Source organism: Myxocyprinus asiaticus, chromosome 25 (genome assembly GCF_019703515.2).
Source record: "Myxocyprinus asiaticus isolate MX2 ecotype Aquarium Trade chromosome 25, UBuf_Myxa_2, whole genome shotgun sequence".
Lineage (NCBI taxonomy): Eukaryota > Metazoa > Chordata > Actinopteri > Cypriniformes > Catostomidae > Myxocyprinus > Myxocyprinus asiaticus.
In genome coordinates this window covers 29,313,922-29,340,797 of record NC_059368.1, presented here as the reverse complement: position 1 = coordinate 29,340,797, position 26,876 = coordinate 29,313,922, and the positions used below count along the sequence as shown (strand labels likewise).

The window sequence follows — 26,876 nt, the reverse complement described above, 5'->3', positions numbered from 1 at the left end:
ATGCAGCGCAACAGTCAAAGACATCTGGCACATGTTTATATAGAAAAACAGTCCCATTATGCCACAATATGCTAACAAAAGAGCAAGAAGCAATTGTCAGTGTTTGGCACACATGTAAAATTGAAATGCACAGTTTTTGCCTTTGAATGAGCATTTTTGTCTAAAATTTTAGAATCGAATTTTAGACTTTTGAGGTATATCTCTCAATCACCATTACATTATATTCATGCCCACCACCAAAAAAAAAAATAAAAATCACAGAGCTTTGAGAATTCTGACAAATACTTTTATAATATAAAATATATTTAAAGTGTGAACTAATATTTCTGTGTACTCTCATAGATGCAGCCTGCTCTGTCAATTTTAAAGATTATTATTTTACATTACAAGCTATTATAATGTCATCTTACCATAAGTTCCTGAGACCCAGCAAAAAAAGTTTTACAATTTCTGACAATTCTTTCATATGTCAGGCTTTACACGGTTAAGTCACAATATGTCATGTTTTGTTTATGTTTCAATGGTCTATATAACTTTATGCTGACACCTATATGTGTGGATTGAGCTTTACTCAAAAGCAGATGCATTTGTAAAAAATGCCATTAGAGAAAAAAACCTTTTCCCAGACAAACTTTTCAGTTATTAATTTAGTGTAAAACGGAAAGTGTCTGATAATAGGGGGGCTATAAACAAATACATTTTCTGTAAATAAATAAAAAATTGCTTTTCTCTTTCTCTCTTTTGTCTACTTTTCTGCAGTGACACTTCTGCTCTAGCTTCTGTACTACTCTAGTTTACTTTAAAATTCTGTATTTGCAGCACTGCTAATATTGATCGCTCCTGTATGATACATTTCTTGTGATGTTTCCCATATGTAAGCCACTTTGAATCAAGTGTCTTCTAATTGAACACGCATTTAGAAGATCTATTCTATATCTCTAATGTAGGATAAAATGTAGCTTTTTATACGTAGGTCACTGATATGACAGCAGCCTTCAGCTCATGTGAGTGTATATAATTTAACACATTTGTCAAAAGTTCTAAGCAATTCTTTAGGTGGAAACAATTACTAAGTGTGTCTTTAAAGTTACCGTGGTGATAAAAAGGTGTTGAAAACAAAGTCACACTTGTGGCCCCTATCTTCACTAACACCCACTGCCCTACATTTAGAATTACATATGTGTCAGTGTCTGGGGTACAGAGACAATGATAACACCCTGCCAATGAGTTGCAGACACCTTAGTCATTGTATGCTTACACTATTACACTACACAGACACCAAGATATGTCTTTGTGTGGCCGTTGTGTGTGTTCTTTGCAAAGACACATCATTCAGTCGGTGGCAGCTGAACACAGATCGCAGAAGATAGCATCATGTGTCATGACACATTCACAAATACTCAGAGCCTTGCAACACTGATCTCGACTGATAACTCACTTCCACCATTCAGAATGAAACCTAAAGGCTGCATCACACATGCAGGCTGTACAAACACATCCACCCAGACAGAAAAACACTGACAATTAACATCATTCCACACTCCAGAGCCAGCAGAGCTGATATGAAGTATCCACTCTAAACATACTGTATAGCCTTCAAGATATACAGTGGCCCCAAAAAGTGTTTGGACACTTACTGAAAAATGAATGAATGTCTTTGCATTATAAAACAAAATATTAAAGCAAGTGGCATTTATTTCACACACAAAAAATAAAATCACAACAGATATGGTTCTAATTGAGAAAAAAGGATTTGGACAATTTCCGGTTGTCAAACTGAATGGAAAATACGTAGTTAATCATAGACCTGTGGTTACTCTGCGAGGACACCTGTGAACTTGAGGAGAACTGACTTCATACATCCACTAAAAATCACCTTGACACCAGTTTGTTAAAAGTCATTGCAAAACTGGCTAAGGCAAGTGAAGATGGTTCTGAGAAAAGCGCTAGTATCATGTATTTGCAGAATGGTTTGATAAGTTGTATCTAATGCATTAGCATTCAGTCCAAAAATGTCCAAATGTCCCTTTTTAAGCCACTGTTTATGTTGTGTAAAAATGCAGAATGGTGTTTTGTCTACCAGATCTCACTATGACAAAACTGGTCAGTATAGTCAACAGGTGAAAACATTTTGACTCTTAACTAAACCAGTAAATCTCTCTTAGTCTCAGGAGGCTGAAATCCAAATACCAGGCATGCATGATAAAACGCCACAGCTGGCAGCTTTCACATGCATACATACACACACACACACACACACAGAGAGAACTGTGAACTGTGATTTCATTGTCATCGTTTTCAAACTATCACAATCCAAATATTTCAAATTTCAACATATGATCAAAACGAAATAGTATAATGCATTGGCCAGTTTATTTGGCATCTTTGCAATGCTCTGTCTTTAACATTGCCAAAACATGTTGCTGTGAACCTTCTTTTTGCTTAAAAAAGTCTTATGCAACAACTTTATCTGAAAAATAAAGTGCATTATTTTACCACTGGAACTTTCAACAACGCACAAAACAGATCAACCATACTCAGCACATGTTCTTGTTGAAAGTACCACATACAGCTTCATAAACACACACAGAACGTCACAAACTTAATGCTTTCCAGAAACATCCTCTCGAGTCAGACCACAAAGGTGTCCGAGAAGACAACAGATGACTTTGACCATAAATGTAGGACAAAGAACAAGAGAAAAATACATTTGACAGAATAACTGAAAAGAAAAGAAATAACACAAACAATTATATTTTTGAATGAATAAAGAAAGAGCAAATAGGAAGGAAAGAGGTAAGTAGCTCTGACCGTGTTATCCTGCAGGCAAATCTACAGATTGTGCCCATTTTCTCCCTCTCTCTCTCTCTCTCTCTCTCTCTCTCTCTCTCTCTCTCTCTCTCTCTCTCTCTGTGTCTTGCTCTCTTCATGCAGTTTTAAACAGACAGGCAGCTTGCATTCTTTTCCATAAGGTGATAACAGCTCCCCTGGGTCTCCTTTTCTTTCCTCTCCTTTTTTCTTTCTTTCTCTCACTCAATCTTTTTGCTCGCTTTCCCCTGTTTTCTCTCCTCCCTTTCCTTTTACAATTCTGCCAGCAATCCCTCTCCCTCTCTCTCTTTCTCCCTCTCTCTTTCTCTACCTCTACACACAGGTAACCCCTTTTAGGTGCCCCTCCTGGGTATACAGGAAAATCCTGGCTTGGGAAGCAGTATTCCGCTCAAGCCAGCCAATGCTCCTCAGAATACAGCTGTATTCACCACACACACACAACACACACACACACACACACACACACACACACACACACACACACACACACATATGCTTGTCGTAGAGCACACATGGACAATCAGAGGACCTTGAGCCCTCCAAATATGGAGTGAGGAATGTAAACAGAGGGGCGGAGTCATGTGTGGGTGGAGAGATGGAGCGCAGAATTGAGATAGAGAGAAAAGAGAGAGAGAGAGAGAGAGATTAAGGAAGTATTGGTGTAGTAGAAAGAAAGAAAGAAAGAAAGAAAGAAAGAAAGAAAGAAAGAAAGAAAGAAAATGATACAGGATGAAACATTTTGGTTGCAGCACTCCTTCAGACTGTTTGTCGCTGCAACTGGGAATAATTACAGACATACAAATGTGTGTTTGTGAGTGTGTAATGCTATATTTGAGTTTATGTATTGTAAATTGTAAAGGCTGTTTGTGCTCCAACCATGAGGTATCTCTAAATTACACAGCAGCTAAGAACTGAATCACACAACCAGACGTGCAGGCATCAACCCTCAGTCCCATATGACACATTCACATACACATTAAGCTGTTTAAATTGTCTGAGAGTTGCAGAGAGAAATTCCCAGCTTTTAAATATTCGGCCCTGGAATTTCCGATTCTTCAGCACAGTCCCTTTACTATACAAAACACTTGATTCTGGGTAGCCAAAAGCAATTATAAGGTCACCCTAACAAGTGCACTAACTTACTAGTACCCATCTGATCACTGAACTTTACCTGGAGGAGGAGAACAAAGGTTATTTTGATGAAGATAAACACTCTCCGAATTCAATTCCCTGAAGCAGATTTACTTTTGAATAATAGCAGAGAGTAGGGTAAGATGTGCCGATGATACGTTTTATTTTTTATTTTGTGTGTGTGTGTGTGTGTGTGTGAGTTATGCGACCATATACTTATAGTATGTGCACATCACTTCTAGCTGTCTAGCTGATTAAGAAGAGCACATGACTGTGACACGCACAGAATGGGGGCAGCAGGGGCATATGCATCATTTAATTAAAATTATTAAATAAAACAAAATTAAAGTCTGGTAATAATCTCACAATAACAGTAATAATGTGTTATTATGAGGTTTCTTTGTAAATCGTGGGCGTATTATAGAAAATTAAGCGGAAGTGCCTTTAACAGTGCACGCTACAGCAGATCTGGGGCGGATTCTAATCACAAGCGATCCTCCCTATGCCCAACCATCCGAAGTGTAGAGCCCTTGATGTGGGTACTCTGAGGGGAACACGGAATTACTGTATGAATGTACCCTTCGTCCTGTGGAAGGGCCCATTAATTTTCTCACTTTTGTTTGGAACGAGCTTTCGAGAGGCACGGAACATCAAAAGTATGCCAAAACATGTTTATGTTTTAGACTCAAGAGCAAGCATACAGTAATTTCCTCATTTCTTTCCTGTCTGCAATGCAGGCAACAAGTATAATAAATAATATGTAGCCTACATTTCAACATGTTCACATACTTTAAACACATTTTTAATGTTACAATAATTTAATAAATACTTTAGAATCCAGATATTACATTGCTTTTATTTATGAAACATATAGTTAGCATTTTGGCTGTGTACTCACAAAACGACGCAGACACACCAACGCAGAACTATAAATGCAATTCAGCACAGGTCAGAAAAATGTCCACTCTATTTATTGTGTTGTAAGTTCATCAACAGATTAATACTTGATTGCTATTGCATTTCCTACATCACATGGCACACCTGCAGTGTAGACAGCTTTATTAACTATTATCTATAATTCAGTGATAGAAATTTAATACATCTTTTATAGAATATTGCCATTATCTTAAGAAGCTTTCTGATTCAGGCAAAACCAGTTTGGTTTTTGTTTGAACTATTAGACTAATCACTATCAGAAAAATACCATGGTATTATTGACTGAATGATTATATTCATATTTCATGATACTGTCATAGTACTTAAAGATACTTCAAAAAAATACCATGGTTTTACTATGGCACGTCAAAAACATGGGATTATCAAAGACCATGTCTGAAAATAAAAATAAAAAATTATGTTTATAACACAAGAAAAATCCTTAAATACTCAAAAAGCAAAGAATTAGTTAAGTATAGTTAAGTGCTACTCTTTAAAAATAAATATATAAATAAATAAATACAATTAAAAAATCAGTGCCCTTATTCATCCTTTTGCCCCTGTCACTGCTGAGATCTGTGCATGCCTCTGGCACATGGGAAAATAATTTGCACATGCTAAAAAAATGTTTTTGTGCATCAAAGTTCATTTTCTTCATGTAAGGTAAAATTATGTTTACAAATGTATGCATATCATAAAATATTTATAATATGGGTTGGTGACTTGCCAAAAAATATAAAAGGTTATCAGAGAATTACTAAATGATTCAAATTCTTTCAAAACAATCATATTTCTTTGGGCCTATTTTATACATGCTTTTGTAGTGAAAATCACCCTGGCACCAGCTGAAATGAACTGGGCCTCACACAAGACACCAAAATATGTGATGATTTTTGATCACACTTCATTAAGGTGTATGTGTGTGTGATTATTAAAATCAGACGGCCCCTCCCTCCATCCTCGGGGCACCAGCTAAGGAGTTTCACCTCAACAGTAAAAGAATGATCAAAATGGACCATTCAATAAATAAAAATTATTTAATTTGGAATGAGTTGGTCATCTGAATAATCTGAAGGATTCGAGAGCAGCCTAACCCTTTAGAGCTCTTCTGTATCATCAATGCAAGGAACACACAGTTTTAATAAAATTAGTTTTATTTACAAAAAGATAAACAAGATTAACCAACAAAACTACAAAATGGTACTAATATGATAAAAGATGAAATAAATGAATAGGTAAATAAAGTGCATAGGATGTATGTGGTTGAATTAGATGTAGCAACGGTAAAGTATGACTATGGAAAGATAAATTGCTGTTCCTCTGTTAATTAATAAGGTGAAAGACTTATTTCCATTTAAACAAATAACTCAAAGATTATTTGCAAGGCATTTGATACACAGGTTATGCAATCTAAAGAACATTATAAAATCATAAACTGATAGTAATGCCAAGGTCTCTGGAAAGAGGTTCAGTGTGATATTTACGTTCTCCTTGATCGATTGATGGGTTTGGTGATGGCAACGTCTTCCACTGGGGCTCAGGGCCACGTTACAGTGGGGAAGGAGCTGGATTCCATTTCAAAAGCCTTGGACACAAAGGAGCTTAGGAATGCTGATCTCCTGGATGCACAGAGAGGGTTGTTGCAATCTGGAACACGCAGATATACAGCCCTTGTGTCAGTGCAAGATTCATCATCTGGAACACGCAGATGCACGAAACTTGAGGAGAAGGTTTGCTCGCCAGAGTCTCTGTCTCTCGGATGGAGACTAAGAATGTTGGATGGTTTGTGTTCTGTTAATGACCCTCTGGACGGGTACTCAGGACGTTGATTATTTTTTACTTATTTCTCTCAAACTCGAACAGCCGGGAACTCAGAACGAAGGTGTGGCTGTTGTAAGGTTGATTTATACCTTCCTGATGAGGAGGAGATTTCAGTTTGCCGCTTCTTGTTCCAGGGTTATGATTGGCTGCTGAGATCGGAGGGGGGTCCACACAGTGTGGCTCACCCTACTTTCTCTATGTGAAACATTTGCCTATTTTAAAGTACATAGTAAGAACAATGTCTTTAAAGTCTTGTCTATGCATTGTTCCTTTTCCAAACCTCTTCAAAAATACTCTTGGCATTTGCCTGAAGATATAGAGACCAACCATGTTATTGAAAGATTAAATATTAAGCATGCATTCATTTATACCACCATAGTTTAGTTTGTGTGAACTATTATGCTAATTGAACAACTGCAATTTCCATAAACAGTTTTGTAAACAAACATGGAGTGGATGTGTTGCAGTTGGTGTCCATGTTATGAATAAAAGTTTGTGTGTAAAGATTTGTCTTTGAGGCTTCTTTGTTTCAGCTTTTGCCACATGGTAAGTTAATGCTGCTTTGAGAAGTCTTGAAGAATGTTATGGTCCTTCTCACCTCTGGCCTTAGGATGGGAGGTTTGAGAGGTTGCTAAGAAACCACTCATGGACCAATGAGAGGTCTTTTTCAATGTGTTGGAAGGTCTTTCCTGCCTTGTGAGGGGTGTCTGTCAGTTGTCCGAGCAGCTTATCTGATGGATGTGCTTGACATTTGTTTGTGTTGGTCCTGCCACGATCCAATCAAAATGGAGCAACTTTTCTTTGCCTTGAAAGTTAGAAAGGGGCTCCGCCATAAACTGGCTCATGGAATGTCATCTGGTCCGATTGTTCACCACACTTTCTTATAATAAAAATATAATAATCTGTTGATGGGAGACATCCTGACTTATAATTTGTAGGGGTGCACTGATGTAGAAATTTTGGCCAATACGATAGCTGAGAATCATTTTTATGTTATAGCCGATAAACAATATGGTGGCCAGTTTTAATTAACTATCCAGTTATGTTTGATGTTTTGAAATAAACTTTGTTCACAATAAAGCACCAATGTAGAATGTAACATGCTTCAAGTGAATCAGGCATGCAGAAGATGGATAACTGTTTAACACTTCTGTAACCTGGCATAGAAAAAGAGTTTACTTTAGCATGAAATGAGAGAGAGAGAAAAAAAAAAAACAATCTGCTTCCAATATAAGAATGAAGTGGATAATTTGAAAACAGATCTCAAAATGATATTACGTGGTGGTTCCTTAGACGTAACACAGTAGTTTCAAAGTGAAATATCCACTGCTTAGAGCTAAAATATATTAGGTTCTGAAGGTTAATGCTCTATCTACTCTATCAAAAAAACCTGCCTCCCTACACTAAGTGTTTCTGGATAATCTATTGCCCTCGTGTATTGTGTTAAAGGGAATAAAAGTCATTCTTGTTGTAGCGCCTTGTAGTGTTTATTAGAAATCATTAAATGTTACCCCACTCACCTCTACATAGTGGCCCTTGAATAACACAAGATTCATTTTTGTCTGTTATGACTGCGCTCCATCCCTCTTCTGTGTTCCCCTGGACAAAACATCGTACACAGTTCTTTGAGCAGGCAGTCACTTAATACAGTATGGAAACTGCCAGGTCTGGTTGGGAGCTCATTACATTCTGCAGACCTCAAACAAGATTAGATGAGGGCCAAATACAAAAATTTTACTATTATTGTGGGAGGTTTTCCGGCCACACTGAGCAGTCCAGCACAGTCTCATATGTTCCAATTATCTGTAGCAAACAGTGCCCAGACTTAATAAGGGTATTAAAAGTAAGGCGTGTTTCCTGTAGCCTGACAATTACTAGACCATTACCGAGACTTCATGTCTCTCAAAACTATTCTTTACATCCAGAAATAAACATGTGCCTCCATGTGCATTCATGCTTTGTTTTCCCACTTAGAAAAGAGCCACAGTGCCATGGCTTTACCACTAAAGTCCCCTGAGAGGCCGATGTGCTCCCGCAAGAACTATGAAAACAAGTCCCTGTGTAGTTAGTGAATCTAAAAGCGACATTTGTGTTTCTAGTACAGCATGTTACCACATACACTTATTTTGTAAGTGTATATAGACCAATTTGTCTGACACAGATGAATACATGAACAACATTCCAGAAAACTAAAAAATAGTTATGATGTGTCACAAATGTTTTCTCTGTATTGTTAAAACAGTGGCCTGGGTCTGAAGAGGTAAGGAAAAACGAACCGTGAGTCATGATTGAGATATATAAAGAGAGCAAAAAAGGAAAGAGAGAGAGTTGACTGAGTAATTTAGTGGTTTAAATATGACATTTTGTGTACAATTAATATTTATAAGGAATTATTTTATATATAGGCTGATAAATTGGCAAGATTTGGGGGTTTTGAGACTATTAGCATTGACTGTATATATTTATTTATATATAAAAGAGTCATAATATCAAATATTCTGTAGGGGAGATTGAGGTTAGATGTCACGAGGGCTGTATTTCAGAAAATAGGTTTTGAGCTGAAGGTCCAATTGCATAAATACTTTTCTCTATTTGTTGTTTTGTATATTGGTTCCAACGCCTAGTCTTATATTAGAATAATTGTTGTGAATTCAATCATTCAAACTAAAATTCCACAATCAGCATATTTTTGCTGTAGCTGTTGGGTAACAAAATTTAATTATTTCGCCACAAGTTGCCACGTGAGCTTTAATACAACTTCCGTTGGCCAAAAGGAGGGTTTGATATTTTCATGTAAACTTTTACATTCTTTCTCCTTCATGAATTATTTTGTGTTTCAGAATTGTTGTTCTGTTTAAGCCTACATTTTCCAAAAAAGCCTTTCAGTGTTACATTTTCCTTATATAGCCTAAAACACATTTTAAAATGGCTGAAGATCAGGCATGAAACTCTAAATGGTGCATGCTGAAGGTTTCTTTGAACTTGTTATCTGTTAGCCAATTTGCACAATCACATGTGATATGTTATGCCAATCGGCTCGTGTGGTGTAAGCTGATAGGTCCTCTGACATGTTATGGGGTAGCGAATCAACTTCCGTCCTCTGTCTTTGTCAAACATTTAAATTTGCTCAGTTTGCATATAACCAGTTTTATGAAACCCTCCTCCTCCCCAGCTCTGTCTAAATCTGGTTAAATACATGGGGATTGTATTTAAGTCTAATTGTGCAGCAGAATGTCCTACGTGCTTGATACAGCATGTCTTGTGTTTTTCTAATTGTGCAGCAGCATGTCCATATGCTTAACTAAGTATATCTGTGTATGTTCTAGCAGTAGCAAGCAGGGGCGGTTCTAGACCATTTTGACTAGGGGGACCAGGGTTGGGCAAGGTGTGCTTGTAGGGGGGCAACTGTATTATACCTTAAATGTCCCCTCGACACATATAAAACATAATTTGCTGTTTTAATATTTGCGGACATGCAATTTTTTTTTAAATACAATCAAACATTCACTAAATTTGAGTAAAACATTGTGTTACTATTTTAATTTTAAAATATATAAACAAACAGGCTCATGACAATGTTTCAATTAATCAATATACCCCAACATTCTGGTTTTACCCACAAACTTTAAGCCATGCTGACATGCTGTTCTTTAAAATGACTTATGCAGTAAAATTCTTGGGTAAAATGAATGATTGGCTACATCAAGATTTTAGATTAAAATTGAAGCGGTAGGCAATAATCAGCATGTACATGTCTTGTAAATGGTCACCATTTCCTTTAAAACTCATTACTTCATTTTAAATGGTCCAGTGTAAATAGTGAATTTTAAATGCATGTATCTATCTCAATTACTGTGAGTTTAAAAAAGCTGCATGCATCGTAATTATAAGTGACCAATAATATGGCTTTAATTTGTTTTTTTAATCATTATTATGTCTGTCAGTGTCTATGCACATTCCTCATTGAAAGCACTTGGTGTGCGCCTCTTAGACAATACTGTTGCTTAATATTAAGCTCAATTCTCTGTTACTGAGCAAATGTGTGCCTCTCCCTTGTGACTGGTGTGTGTTAAGTATTTGATTGAGAAATGGTGTTCATAAAGAGGACGTTGTGTTTGTTATCTTCCTTGTAAACTATTTAGTGCTTCTCTTGCATTGCATTTGCAAGAGAAGCAGCAGGATCAACTCTGCAGCTTTGTTCTATCGTGAGTTGCGCATTTGCTTTTTATTCTTGCGCCTGAACCCAACAGTACCAATATTAATCTGCATTATTAGGTTGAAGTGCATTGATGTGGTGGAGAGCTTAATGTATAAGAGCTATTCTCACAGAAGGTAAGGCATTTATTTGGGTTTTAATGGGGTGGTTTATGAAGGGTCCAATTTAATATTTTAAGAGTATTCATAATATATTTGCCATTACACGTGCGGTGTGGCCTCTGTATAACACTAGCTGCTGTTTCTTCATACCTGTTTCTTTACATCTGTTCCTGCATGCAGTTTCATCAGAGTCACTTCTTTGTTTGTTTTGCCAAACTTGTTGCACTACATTTGTCTTGTTTCTGCATTGTACAGTACAAAACATTAAATAAAAGACGGTGAAAAAAATACATCATTATAAATCACATAAGTGTGTACTGTATGTTGTTCGCAAAATGAAAAGATGCATACATACAAAAAATATTTTATAATGAATGCTTGCTAAATATGAGTTGGGCTCTGGTGCATTCAATAAGGCAGAAAATCAGATCCAGATCAGGTTTTGTGATAAATACGTGGGTGTGGAGCCGAGGAGGGCGGGGCCGGGTTGGAATGAGACACACCCGGTCCCCAATCAGCCTGATGGGGCGCGCGAGGGATAAAGGCGGCCGGGGACGACAGTTCGAGAGAGAGAGAGAGAAACACAGCACAGCTGTCTGTAATTCTCTCTCTCTCTCGAACTGTCGTCCCCGGCCGCCTTTATCCCTCGCGCGCCCCATCAGGCTGATTGGGGACCGGGTGTGTCTCATTCCAACCCGGCCCCGCCCTCCTCGGCTCCACAGTGGGAAATTGCGCTACAAAAGTAACTTAACTTACACTTACATTCACAACATCATGTTAATCCACATTAAGTAGAACTGAAACTGGAACTGGCACATCCAAAGATGCAAAACTAAAGCTGAAAGTTCTACCATAACTCTACAAGTTGTTGGCTCGTTATTCGTTTGTCATTCGGATTATCCTACCCACGCTCTGTGGCATCGACCATGTTACGACAATATCATTAGCACAATTGGTTAAAGAATATATGACCATATCATACAGGCATAAAACACTGAGCTCAAACGGTCAGTGCTTGTTGTAGCTGGAGAATTATGCCTAAAAATGCTCCAATGGGCTTTCATTAACTAGAGCTTGTATGTGACCGTCTGAAAATTCCACCCACAGCACTAAAACTTCAGAGGTGTCCAAGTATTCATTAATTCATTCATTCAATTAAAGTGTAAGTTATACATACAATTTACAATCTTTAGAATGTGTAAAAAAAAAAAAAAAAAAAAAAATATATATATATATATATTTATAATAGTGTTTAAGACTTTTTTGACACACGATTTAGGACAGTGTGTGTGGACTTTTTAGACAATCTCTTATGAAACATAAGCCAATATATTACATAAATATTCAACTTAAATTAAACTTTACCCTGCTAAATATTATTATTATAATTAGCGGGGTATTATTATATTATAAAACCTGATGAAATTTCACAATTTTCCAAATTAGCAGAGTGTATAAATGATATCAAAGAGTGGATGGCTAGAAATATCCTTCTACTCAATTCCGATAAAACAGAAGAACTAACTATTGGAAAAAAAACCTAAAAAAATAAGATGCTAAAATATAATCTGACTCTTGATGGATGTACTGTAACGTCAACTTCTACAGCAAAAAATGTAGGTGTTATATTTGATAGCAATCTAACCTTTGAAAAATAAAATCTAATATTTGTAGAACTGCATTCTTCCACCTCAGAAATATTGCCATGCTACGACACATGCTATCTGTTTTTGATGCCGAAAAACTAATTAATGCGTTCATGACCTCAAGACTAGATTTTTGTAATGCATTACTTGGTGGATGTCCTGCAGATTTAATAAATAAACTTCAGTTGGTTCAAAATGCAGCAGCTAGAGTGCTAACTAGAACCATGAAATATGATCATACCAGCCCCATTTTATCATCATTACATTGGCTACCTGTTAAGTTTCATATTAATTTAAAATTCTTTTAATTACTTACAAAGCTTTGAATGGTACAAAGTACTTAAGTGACCTTCTGTCATGCTATATAATCCATCAAGCTCACTACGATCGCAAAACTCCGGCCTGTTAACAATACCAAGTATATCAAAATGCACAAAAAGAGGGAGATCATTTTCATGTTTGGCTCCTAAACTATGGAATAGCCTTCAGAACTCAGACACACTCTCACAGTTTAAGTCTAGACTAAAGACTTATCTATTCAGCCAGGCATACACTGGGATAATTTATCCCTCAATTCATAGCTATGCTGCTTTAGTAAGGTCTGCCGAAACAAAAAACACTTCTCTGCTTTAAATTGAATGGCATCTACGCTAATTTTATTCTATTTCTTTCCCTGTCTAAACCTTGGGATTATATCTCAGGGTTACCAGAGCCTGCCAGATCCATCTCTGGTCCTGCCTGATGTCCGATTCCCACTGTGTTGCTGAGTGATGATGACCAACTGCAGCATGTGCCAGCCAGACTTCACTTCAGTCTACTAAGACAGACTTCACTTCAGTCTACTAAGACAGACTTCACAGAGGATGAATTGATGCAAACTCAAAGACGTGGGATTCTGCCCTTAAGCATGGGCTCAGCATGGAGTTCAACAAAATTACCTGCTATAAGCTTCCAGCCAGACTGCGATGCTCCTCACTGAATGATACTTACTGTATATCAGATTGGTCAAAGGAGGGACAACACTCTCTTAAACTACATAGAAAATAAATAACCACAAACAAAAGCCTTCAAAATCAAAGGACAATGCATCTACGTGTATTTCCTCAGTTAATTCGGGATGACTTCAAGGACTTTAACATTAAAACGTAGTTAATATAAAATCCTTTTGTTTAATCATTGACCCACAACACTTACTTAGTGTACTCATTTTAACCACTAAAAGTTCTAAACATAAATAACTAATATTGGCATCATATTCATTCATTTTCTGTTATAGCATAAGTTCGTGTACAGCTGAAACAACACCTGTAGTGAAAAGCGCTATACAAATAAATTTGACCTGACTTGACTATTATGCAGTCATAATGCACTGATGCGTTGTTTAAATATAATTTGTTAGGTCTATGTATTATGATGTGGGGTCACTAAACTCTCAGTGGGATGGAAAATGAGAATACCACTCTTACCAATTTACCACTCCAATTTAGGGGGGACACTGGGGGGGGGGGCCAGGCCTATTGAATATTGATTTTTTTATTTATTTATTTATTTATTTATTTTTTTTTTGATGGCATTAAATATTTTAAAAGGATTTTTTCTCAAATCATATTACAGTATATTACATATAACAGTGTGACAAGAACGCTATATAGTCTCGCTATTTAAATGAAATAGACATTGTTGACCCTGCTCTCTACACTGTATGAAATCAGCCATTGAATAAACCATATTGCTCAAGCAATCATGACATTCAATTGAACTTTGTGGTCACTCATTTAGCTGTCAGAGGATGTGTTACCTCCTGCTGTAACATTTTCACATGAGTTCCATTGAGCCAGTGAATCCATAGGTTCATTTTCAATGACAATTGGAGTGGCCACAATCTTGAAATCGATAAACAAGCAAAAAACAAATAAGAAAAGAAAAAAAAAAAGAAAGAAAGAAAGGAAGGAAGAAAAAGATAGAAAGATAGATTTAGTTATAAAAATTGCAGAGAGAATGTATACCACTACCATTTTCTCATGCAGGTTGTTCAGTCTTTCTAACAGAACTTGAAAGTTTTAAATAATCCAATTACTTCTTACCCATTTACTTTAAACAGCTTTAAACCTCCTAAAGCTGTTGTTCTACATTACAATAACAATATTACAAGAACAATCGAACAGAAATGTGAGGATACCTGAAGTAAGGGATGGATCTCTCTCCACAATCCTGGAAAACAGCACCTCTACCACACCGTACTCCAGAAATCTTGGATCTTGAATGGAGAAAAGAACAAATAATGTAGACTGAAGTGAATGGAAAGCACCGCACAGTAATGTGGGAACATCAACACATGAGTTTCATGACAGCTGATGAATCAGTGACTTATAAACACTCTCTCCACAGCCATGTGACCTTTTTACACTTCCGTCAATCCCAATGACAGTTGTACTGATTGTGTAAGGTTTCCCATTGCATAAGGATGGCGGAAGTGTTGTATTTAACAATAGTTTAGGGACAAAACTGTCCTCAAAAGTTAGCTAAATCTGGAACAACATCCCTTTGGGGACATCCAGATAAATGATCCATAAATAAATTGGTTACGCTTTACAAAAAGGTTGAATTCGTTTACATTTATTGACTAAATCACCTAACATGACCAAACAGTGAACAATACGTTTACAGCATTCATTATGTTCAATTTCTACACATACTAATACATTTTTTACATTAAAAGTAGTATATGTTTGCATTAGTTAATGCAGTAATATGAACAAACATGAATAACCTAATTAATCAAAATTACAGTATTTTGATGAAATAAAATGGTTTATAAATGCTGTAAAAAAAAGAAAAAAGATTTTTCCATTGGTAGCTGATGATCACTAATGCATTAACTAATGTTAATGAAAAGTACATTATTGTAGTGTTACCAATAAATTAAGTAATTATTTATTTTTTGTTCTTAAAATGTAAAGTATGGGGTTAGTCTTAATTATAATTAGCTCTATATTAAAAAAACAATGTTTCACAATAATAAAACAGCAAAAAATGCAATTATCATCATTCATCAAGAATGTGAATTGAGGAGAACACTTGAGTTTTAACTCAAAGGTGTTACTGAAAAATCACACTTTTAGACATTTCTCCTTGATTTACATGATTGGGTGTGTCTCTCTATCAAAAAGAACAAAAAGTTTCTTTACAGTGTTGCCAAAAACAGCTTCTTTGTGTGATTCCAGCAACCAGTCAGAGTAGAATATTTATGTTGAAATTCTCTGGGCATGCATGGGTATTACAATAATTTACCTTACTGTGAAAAAATCTTCAAAACATGGGAGAATGTAAGGGAAGGAAAATACTGATGTACTAAACAGCAAGTGGAAGATTTTTAAAGTAAAGCTCTTCCTCAATTTACACGTTGTATGCATGAAGGGAGATGGTGGCGTTGACGATAGTGCAAATAAGAGTCACATAATGTAAACGAAGATGTTTCACAGAAAAAGGAAGTGGGGAATAATGTCAGGACATCCAAACCACAAAAAGGGATTTCCTTCTCTCGCGTGACTGTGAATCACTGTTCACAGGATAATCTTCACTCATCCACAAACTGCTGATTGACCAAAAGTCATAACTGCACCAACACCTCAGGAAACGTTAAAGGAGAAAAGCAACATACAACCACAAGGCTTGTGCTTACATGATTGAAATTAATATAGTAGATGAATATAAATTCTGCCTATATATGAATTTCTCTATAAACAAAATGTTTTAATGGAGTTGGATTGGATAGTGAAGGAAAAGCAGCCAAGAAGTGCCAAGCATACATGGGAACTCCTTCAATGATGTTTAAAAGCATCCCAGTTGTCTTCAGCACATGAATTAGTTTGAGATTATCCCAAGAGCTGTAATCTAGGCAAAGGGTGGCTACATTGAAGAAGGTCAAATATTAGATAGTTTGATTTTCTTTTAGCCTTTTTCATCACTATATAAATCCCATTCATTTGTGTTATTTCAAAATGTAGAAACAATAATAAAGAATGAGTGTGTCCAAACTATTGACTGGTAGTGCATTTCATATGTTTGAAAAGTAAGGAAAAAAAGAAGTTGTTGTTGCTAATAATACTACTAATCTTTGCCTTTTCTGTGATGGAGTCATAGGGTTAGCCATTTTATCACTGCAGAACTTCTTCATGGAGTACAAATCCAATGCCTGCTCCTCACTAGAGACATGGAGTGGGATGAAGAGCATGGCTCACAAATTAATGTGCAAACCTTTAAAATACACTGCAAAAAATAAATAAATAAATAAATAATAATAATAATAATAATAATAATAATTAGTATTTTTCTCTTGTTTTCCAGTAAGAATATCTAAATATTCTTAACAAAATCTATTTACTTGACAAGCAAAATGTCATAAGATATTATGTCTTGTTTTCAAAGAAATCTGACAAAAGTTAGATTGCTTAAAATGAGAAAAACAATCTGCCAATGGGGTAAGAAAAACACAAGTTTTCCCTTTGAATTAGTTTTTTTTTCTAACCCTATTAGCATATATACTGCATATATATATATATATATATTGTTATAAGCATGAACCTCACAAAATTTTGTACTTAATATCTTATGCCACTTTTCAAGTAAATATATATATTTTTAAGAATGTTTAGATATTTTTACTGGAAATCTAGTTATTTTTATCTATGGTTTTCACTGCAAACAACTATTTTCTTAATAAGTATTTTTGTCCTCTGTTCTATTAAAATATCTAAAGATCTACATCTTTAAAATAAAATATAGTAGGTCTTCATGTACTTGAGAAGCAAAATGACATTAAGACTTGATTTCAAATTAAGAAATCTGACATAATATAGTGAAGTTTATGCTTAAAACAAGAAAATAACTTTTTGCAATTAGGATGAGAAAAATAAACTTGTTTTCCCTTTAAATTAAGTTGATTTTTCTAATTGGCTATTTTTATTATTTTTTTTAATTTAATTTTATTTTTTCTAAATAAATCTCAATACATTTTGTAAGATGTCTTTAAAAACAAGACTTCGAATCTTATGTCAGTTTGCTTCACCAGTAATTTCTTGTTTGAAGGATGTTTAGATATTTTTAATGAAAAAAAAAGTCAAAAATACTTAAGAAATCTTTGGCAGGGTTGTAAACTACTTCACTTCAAAATAATAATAATAATAACAATAATAACAATAATAATTCTTAATTAGTATTTTTGTCTTGTTTTCCAGTAAAAATATAACATTCTTAAAACAAGGTAAACAGTATTTACTTGACAAGCAAAATGGCATAACTACATTTAGAAAGGTTTATGTTTAAAACAAGAAAAAACTATTTGCCAATGGGGTTAGAAAAATAAATGTTTTTTTCAAAGGAAAAACAAGTTTATTTTTCTTACCACATTGGCAGATTTTTTTCTTCTTCTTGTATTAAGAATGTTTCGATATTTTACTGGAAAACAAGACAAAAATACTAATGAATAAATTATTTATTTGCAGTGTTGTGTGATTTAGAAGTACTGAACAGTCCAATCAAGTCCTATTTAATATTGAAAAACAGAAAACAATTAACAATTTAACAATTGACAAGCAATTTGATAGATTTTACAACTCATACAAGAGGGATCAAGCACTCCTGTTAATCAGTCATGCAGTAATCTCAAATGGCCAATATAATGGCACATAACTTCAAATATTAACCTTATTGCTCTTTCCTGGTGTGTGAGTCAATCAAAAACAAGGACTTGGCAACAAATCCCTTCCCAAAAACAAAACAAAACAAGTTTCTCGAGCTAGGTTTCTCTACGCTTATCACTTGATTTCCTTCAGAGCAGTTATTAAATAATCTGATTGAGCTGCAACTCTAGGGAGTGAGCATGTGAGTCAGAACCAACTAGATATTTTGAGACTGAAAACAGAAGCATATAAAGACCTTTAAAGCAAGACACCATGTGTGAAAAATTAGAAATGACTTAAAGAGATAGCTCACCCAAAAATGAAAATTCTCTCATTTACTCACATTCATGCCATCCCAGATGTGTATGACCTTTTTTTTGCAGAACACAAATTAAGACTTTGAACTTTGAATCTCCAAAAATCGCATAACGTCAGAATAAAAGTAATCTATATGACTCCAGTGGTTAAAACCATGCCTTCTGAAGAGAAATGAATATTGTGCGTGAGAAACAGATCCAGGTCAATATTTAAGTCCTTTTTTACTATAAATCTCCATCTTTGACCAGTCCCAATCAGTAGGTGGCGATATGCACGAAGAATGTGAATTGCCAAAAAACAAAAGAAGAATAAGAAAGTGATAGTGGAGATTTATAGTAAAAAATGACTTAAATATTGATCTGTTTTTCAACCACACCTATCATACGGCTTCTGAAGATATGGATTTAATCACTCGAGATTTATAGATTACTTCTATGCTGTCTTTATGTGATTTTTGGAGATGCAAATTTCTGGTCACCATTAACTTGCATTGTAAGGACCTACGGAGCTGAGATATTCTTCTAAAAATCTTTGTTTGTGTTCTGCAGAAGAAAGAAAGTCATACACATCTGGGATGGCATGAGGGTGAGTAAATGATGAGAGAATTTTCATTTTTGGCTGAACTATCCCTTTAAAAACCTCACGTGGAAAGTATTTATCTTTTTAATAATATTTTGGCATGTTCACAATGGACATGAATTGCTGAGTTTTACCTGCTAAAAACATCAGATAGCTGGATGTACGAGGATATTATAATACCCACCCTGTCTTTGCTGCCCTATGAGAGAAACAGGAAGAAATTAACCAGCCGTGTCATTCCTAAAGGATGGATCCAGAGTCCCAAAGACTTCATAACAACGAGACGTTTACATTTCCTGAAGGAAAAAGTGATGTTTGCCCAGGCAGAAGTTCGAACGTTTTGTCTGCTAAAATGTGTGGGTGCCTCGTGCCGCACCCCGCAAGATGCTGCCCTGGGCAACAGCACATGTTGCCTATGCCAAAATCCGCTACTGGTTATAGGGATTAGCAAGCAGTACTAATGGAAAAGAATAACTGTAGCCTGAGAATATAATGAATGATAGACTGAAAACACTAAACAATTGGAACTGTAGATGTCTTACTTTGCAGTGTAGCAACAGCACATGTTCAGGGTGTGCGCTGAGCCAGTTGTCCATGCTTTCACACACTGAACACAGCAGATGAAGGGATGGAGCGTGCTGTTCTGGTCAGACCAAATCCACCACCTAACAATCAGTGATGCAGGGAAAGTGTTATACAGATAGACTGTTATAGTGGGGTCCAAAAGGGAGTCCACAAGTCAAAGTGCTTTATTTTGGATGTTTTTTGGGGGTTTTTTTTCATTACACATTATATTAACAGCATAACAATTTGAGTGAAAAGTTTAATAGAAAGGTTACTGTAACATGGATTACTAAGTATTTGGTATGTCCTTCTTTGCTTTAATGACAGCATGCACTTGAGCTGGCATGGACTTCACAAGTATGTGCAAAGCCTGATCAAGTTTGTACAAAACTATAAATAGATAGATTTATCACGCAACATCTGTAACAGTCACATGACAATAGTCATATGACACATGGCTTAACTTTATCCTGGGATTCATCCTGCTGAGGTCATCCCTGGGTTCGGATAAGTTGATGACCTGCATGTGGCAAAATATGGGTTTTGTTACATGTGACCCCCAACAGACCCCAAACTAATGTGACACTCAGAAATAGACATAGCATATTTAAACAAAAGTCAGTCAAAAGATACACAAAGACTTATAATTACCTTAATTACAGGTTGGTACACAATGATGTATGGTAGTTGTTTTTTCTGGCTGCTCACCATGTATTGATCAGCATGTCTGGACTGCAGCATGTGCATGATACTGCACAGGTTGTGCTGGTAGGTCTGCTCTGTGCATGACTGGTTGAAGGTTACAGCAATGATGCGCTCTGTAATGTAGTTCAGGTCAAATTCAGATCCCTCTGCCATCACAACACTGTTCACTCATGTAAGGAGATCTATAGAGAGGGAGGGACTGGCTTCAGTTCAATAATGCACAGAACTCTTTGAAAGAATTTGTTTTGGTGCACTGTAAAAAATAAAAAGTTGAGTAAACTCAAAAAGGCAACCAGCTGCAAAGTATTTTTCTTCTGGCAAATGAGTTTTACCAACTTAATTCAAGTTAGATTGTAAATTCCATTAACGTTCACAAAACGTTCGGCGAACTCAAAAATATCAGTGATTATTAAGTTCAATAATCTTCATTTTTAAGTATAGCAGTCCATAATTTTCAATATATTTGAAAATAATATAAAAACATTCTTTTTGAAGCAGATCTTTATTTTGACATGAGATCATGCATCAGCCCTGCCAAGTGACCAAACAATTGGTCTAACTTAAATGGTGGTGTAGATAACAAATACTTCAAAGTTTTAGACAACCAGTCAACTTTATAAATGAAAATTTATCAAAGCGAACACTAATCACTCCAATGGTAACTTTAAACAAAACACAACTTTTTACAGCAAAACATAATTAAAAACACATAAAAAGCTAAAACATCTCATAATTCAAAACAGATCATTTACAAAATATTTACATGTCCTCATAAGTCGGCACACTTTGACCAAACACACTTAAATAAATTCAAGCGCAGAGGATTGTGGGTAATGTCTTCAGCCACACTGCTTTTCCAGTTGGCATGCTAAGTAGCAGATGCAACAATGTGAAGTTCATAGTGCTCATCCTTACAAGATTCCCACAGATGATTTTGATCCATGAATTTTCAAGACCTTTCCATGACTTTGACAAATGGATAACATCCTTAAAGGTGCAGTATGTAAGATTCAGAAACCATATATTTTTCCGCTGAGGAGCAAGAAATAATTATGCAGAAATATGAGGACTACAAAACTGTATTACAAGCACGCAGTAATACTGCCTCTGCTGCCAAAGCAAGAGAAGACTGTTGGAGAAAGTTTGCTGATTGCGTTATTGCATAAGTTAAACAAATACATTCTATATTAATGTAAAATGATGTATACGTATGATGTACGTGTGTATGATGGTAACACTACAGTAAGGTTGTATTTGTTAAGATAAGTTAATGTATTAGCTAACATGAACTAACAATGAACAATATAGTTTTTCAGCATTTATTAATCTTTGTTAATGTTAATTCCGATACAATTGTTCATGTTGCTCATGTTACTTCACTGTGCATTAACTAATGTTAACAGTTAAAACTTTTGATTTTAAAAATGTATTATTAAATGCTGAAATTTACATGAAGATTAATATATATATATATGTGTGTGTGTGTGTGTGTGTGTGTGTGTGTGTAAATATATAAAAATATATTTACAGTATATATAAAAAATTTGAAATTATATTGCATCCTAAGAAAGATTAATATTCATTGATTTTTAGATGCAACCCCAACTCCAAACATTCTTGGCAGCAGATCAAGACAAAATATAAAAATAGAATTCAAAGTGGTGAGTATTTACCACAACCTTTTATTATGTTTGTGTGAACATTTTATCACAAACACTTGCTTGCAGCTAACAGAAAAAAGTGTGAAATTCGGAAAACTGGGGGAGGGTCACATCCTCCAGAATACACTGTGGTGGAAGAGTTGGCTCGGAGTAGCAATAAGGGGCGGCTGATTATGGATGGGATTACAGCTTTACAATCTGACCCTGGTGCTGGCTCCTCTAAGCAAGTGACACTGGGTATGTGTGCAATGCATTACTACTTTTTTAAAAGTTTTAAATATGGCTGACTGTATGTTCTGCGGTAAAGGGAAATACAGTGTCCCTGTTGAAGCCAGCACACATACACACAGTCTCCCACACAGAGGTCCGTATGCAGCAGACAGAACACTGTGAACATAACCTGATTTACAACAGTTATGCTTTACATTGGCCTACTTTTATTTATTAGGGTGAAGCAAATGATGAAGACACTCTGTCTGTGTGTTCTGAGACAGTTGCTGAGGTGAATGCACTGGGCTTTTTATTATGGCACACATTCGAATGTGTGGCATAAAAAAAAGTGACTGGCCCTTACACTTCTATCTCTTTTATTGTAGGAGTTTTCACAACCTGCCCCAGAAACTGAGGCCTCTATCTCAAAAGGCTTCAGAAGGAATGCGAACAAGGTAATGCTTTAAACCCTTGACATAAATGACAGTCTGTCCTGTGTTTGTAGAAAGTCATGCCACTTTTTGTGATTTGATTAACCTCCAGAAAACTTGTAATGATTATGTTTGTTCAGGTGGAAACAGACTCAGTCAGGGCCCTTTATAAAAGGAGCCTACAACTAGACTGCACACTAAAGGAGCTGGACTGTGAGCTGAGGAGGCTCCAAATTAAAAAAATGAGAGATCATACAGCTAGAAAAACAGATCTCAGTACATGAACTTATTTAATCAAGTAACACTTTAGTATGAACACTATGAATATTTATTAATGCAACCTTTTCTTGCTCTTTCTCCCTCCCTAGCCACATAACCAATAAAACAGTTTGAGACCTATCTGCTGTTTCAATGTGCTTTTATTAAGTAAAAGATTGTATGGTGATTGCATCTCTGACAGCTGCGCCAGCTGGGTGGTCAAGTGTGATGGGGTCAATTTCATCACGGTTTTGTGGTGGTACTCGCTCCTTTCTGATAGTGGCTATATTGTGCAGAATGGCACATGCAGCCACTAGCTGTAATGCCCGCTCTGGTGACACTCTTAAGTGCCGAAGGCAGTTGAAGCGTGCCTTTAGGATGCCAAAGGTCATCTTGATCTCGACCCTGGTTTTACTGAGGGCCACTTTGAAGCGGTTTTGTGGCCCTGTCTGAGGGTCAGGATAGGGGGTTAGCAAAAACCTCTGGCATGCATAACCCCTGTCTCTTACCAACAGGCCGTCAAAAAGCCCTGTCATAGAACAGAAAAGGGCTTAGTGTAAGTTTACTTACCTTCCTCAAAGCGCTGACACAACACAGACTCACTGAACATTCGTGAGTCATGTACTGATCAAGGCCATTTGGCATCCAAGCTTCCAAGAGAATCATTTCACACTTTATATAAAGGTGTGGTCTCTGTGTTCTCTGAATTCTTCAACCAAAAATGACAATTCTGTCACAGTTACCATTAACTTTCATTGCATCTTTTTTCCATACAATAAAAATGAATGGTGACTGAGGCTAACATTCTGCCTAACATCTCCTTTTGTGTTCCACAGAAGTCATACAGGTTTGGAACAACATGAGGGTAAGTAAATGATGCTAGAATTTTCATTTAGAGTAAACTTTCCCTTTATAGTTCATCCACCACCAAACTTCACTTTCTGCAGTGCACACCTACTCCATGTGGTCCGTGACCGTGTCTGATACCAGCGCTGTACGTGTGTTTGGTCACTTATCAATGTTTAATCCTTAACCTGCACACTGCATTTAAACGCTCCAATTATATCCATTAGAGAGAAAGAAAACCCCCACAACTTATGTTCTGCTCATCTGAGTGCCGTCTTTTTACACCCAGCAATTGAAGTGAACATGTAGTGGATACACACTTCATTGTACAGGTGCTGGTCATATAATTAGAATATCATCAAAAAGTTGATTTATTTCACTAATTCCATTCAAAAAGTGAAACTTGTATATTATATTCATTCATTACACACAGACTGATATATTTCAAATGTTTATTTCTTTTAATTTTGATGATTATAACTGACAACTAAGGAAAATCCCAAATTCAGTATCTCAGAAAATTAGAATATTGTGAAAAGGTTCAATATTGAAGACACCTGGTGCCACACTCTAATCAGCTAATTAATTCAAAACACCTGCAAAGGCCTTTAAATGGTCTCTCAGTCTAGTTCTGTACACTACACAATCATGGGGAAGACTGCTGACTTGACAGTTGTCCAAAAGATGACCATTGACACGTTGCACAAGGAGGGCAAGACACAAAAGGTCATTGCAAAAGAGGCTGGCTGTTCACAGAGCTCTGTGTCCAAGCACATTAATAGAGAGGTGAAGGGAAGGAAAAGATGTGGTAGAAAAAAAGTGTACAAGCAATAGGGATAACCCCACCCTGGAGAGGATTGTGAAACAAAACCCATTCAAAAATGTGGGGGAGATTCACAAAGAGTGGACTGCAGCTGGAGTCATTGCTTCAAGAACCACTACGCACAGACGTATGCAAGACATGGGTTTCAGCTGTCGCATTCCTTGTGTCAAGCCACTCTTGAACAACAGACAGCGTCTTAAGTGTCTCGCCTGGGCTAAAGACAAAAAGGACTGGACTGCTGCTGAGTGGTCCAAAGTTATGTTCTCTGATGAAAGTAAATTTTGCATTTCCTTTGGAAATCAGGGTCCCAGAGTCTGGAGGAAGAGAGGAGAGGCACACAATCCACGTTGCTTGAGGTCCAGTGTAAAGTTTCCACAGTCAGTGATGGTTTGGGGTGCCATGTCATCTGCTGGTGTTGGTCCACTGTGTTTTCTGAGGTCCAAGGTCAACGCAGCCGTATACCAGTAAGTTTTAGAGCACTTCATGCTTCCTGCTGCTGACCAACTTTATGGAGATGCAGATTTCATTTTCCAACAGGACTTGGCACCTGCACACAGTGCCAAAGCAACCAGTATCTGGTTTAAGGACCATGGTATCCCTGTTCTTAATTGGCCAGCAAACTCGCCTGACCTTAACCCCATAGAAAATCCATGGGGTATTGTGAAGAGGAAGATGCGATATGCCAGACCCAACAATGCAGAAGAGCTGAAGGCCACTATCAGAGCAACCTGGGCTCTCATAACACCTGAGCAGTGCCACAGACTGATCGACTCCATGCCACGCCGCATTGCTGCAGTAATTCAGGCAAAAGGAGCCCCAACTAAGTATTGAGTGCTGTACATGCTCATACTTTTCGTGTTCATACTTTTCAGTTGGCCAAGATTTCTAAAAATCCTTTCTTTGTATTGGTCTTAAGTAATAACGTCCAGCTGAAATTGTCACTTAATAGTACAATTTTCTCAATGACAGTCAGGCAGAACATGGAAAAAGAACAGAAAGGGAGCGAAGGAGGCTTTGTCTATTCTTCGATGGAGCTCACGTGTACTTTAGCCGTTGCAGTGTATCTGTGCGTGTTCTACTGTTGTCAGCATTCGTTGTGTGGAAAGCATGAGCAAAGAAATATTACCATGAGAACACATCTCCCTATTACAATGAAAAGCCTTTGAGTCGTACAATGGACGCATGATGTGGATTTAATGCTGAATAGTTTATTTCTTGTTGTAAAGGCCTAGTTGATATCAAATAGAAGTTATTATAAAATATACATATGTCATTGTAATTTAGTACATTCTAATTAATTAGCAAAGCTATGTGAGCTCACGTACTTTCTTTCCAGGTGTAGACTGTAACTGGGTCATAATGGTTAAATATTATCAGCAGTGGCATTCTACATCCTAGCTGTATTTATCAAGATTATACCTGTCATCACAAACAGTTTTGGAAGACTTGTAGACTAGTGTGTCAACTAATGTTTTTGTTTCACCAAGCTTAAATCTGTCTACTGTGCTAAAATGAATCAAATGAATTTCTGTTGTTGCCAAAAAAAATGTGAGGTCCTTCTAGTTGTTGCTATTAATATAGTGGGGTCCAAAAGACCACAGTGAAAAAATGGTTCTATTATGCACTTTACTAATTTCATACATATTATCAGTATCATTGAGTGAAAAGTTCAATTGAATTTCAGAATGTCATAGTATTTTGAATGTCCCCCTATTACTTTAAATGCTCTTGAACTGGCATGGACTACACAAGTTTGTACAAAACTTGATGATCCATGTTATCCTAGCATGATCTGAAAATGTTTTAAATATTTGTTTTGTTCTTATAATTTTTTTTTTTTTTTTAAATCATAAAACTTTCTTTTTACCTCCAAGTTTAAATTATCTTTGAAATCCCAGATTTGCAATGTTTTCCTCTGTTGAATACAAAAGTTAATATTAGCCTAAATGTTAGCCCTTAGTCACCAACCACTTTCATTGCATCTTTTTGCCATACAATAAAAGTGAAGTGAATGGTGACTGAAGATAACGATGTGCCTGATATTTCCTTTTGTGTTCCAGAAAAAAGTCAAGTCAATATCTATTGCACTCATTCTAACAATAAAACCTACACGCCGTAAC

General features: G+C 36.2%; 1 protein-coding gene across 1 annotated transcript in view; it reads right to left on the bottom strand.

Annotated features, from left to right (window-relative positions):
- The window catches only part of LOC127415992 (tensin-3-like), a 62,805-nt gene extending 42,125 nt beyond the window's left edge, over positions 1 to 20,680 (bottom strand). The window contains 6 exon segments of the mRNA XM_051655072.1: positions 14,860 to 15,020; positions 16,802 to 16,885; positions 19,393 to 19,457; positions 19,801 to 19,923; positions 20,277 to 20,342; positions 20,531 to 20,680. Coding sequence (XP_051511032.1) covers positions 14,860 to 15,020; positions 16,802 to 16,885; positions 19,393 to 19,457; positions 19,801 to 19,923; positions 20,277 to 20,342; positions 20,531 to 20,680 — 649 coding nt within the window.
- Positions 20,681 to 26,876: the final 6,196 nt, after the last annotated feature.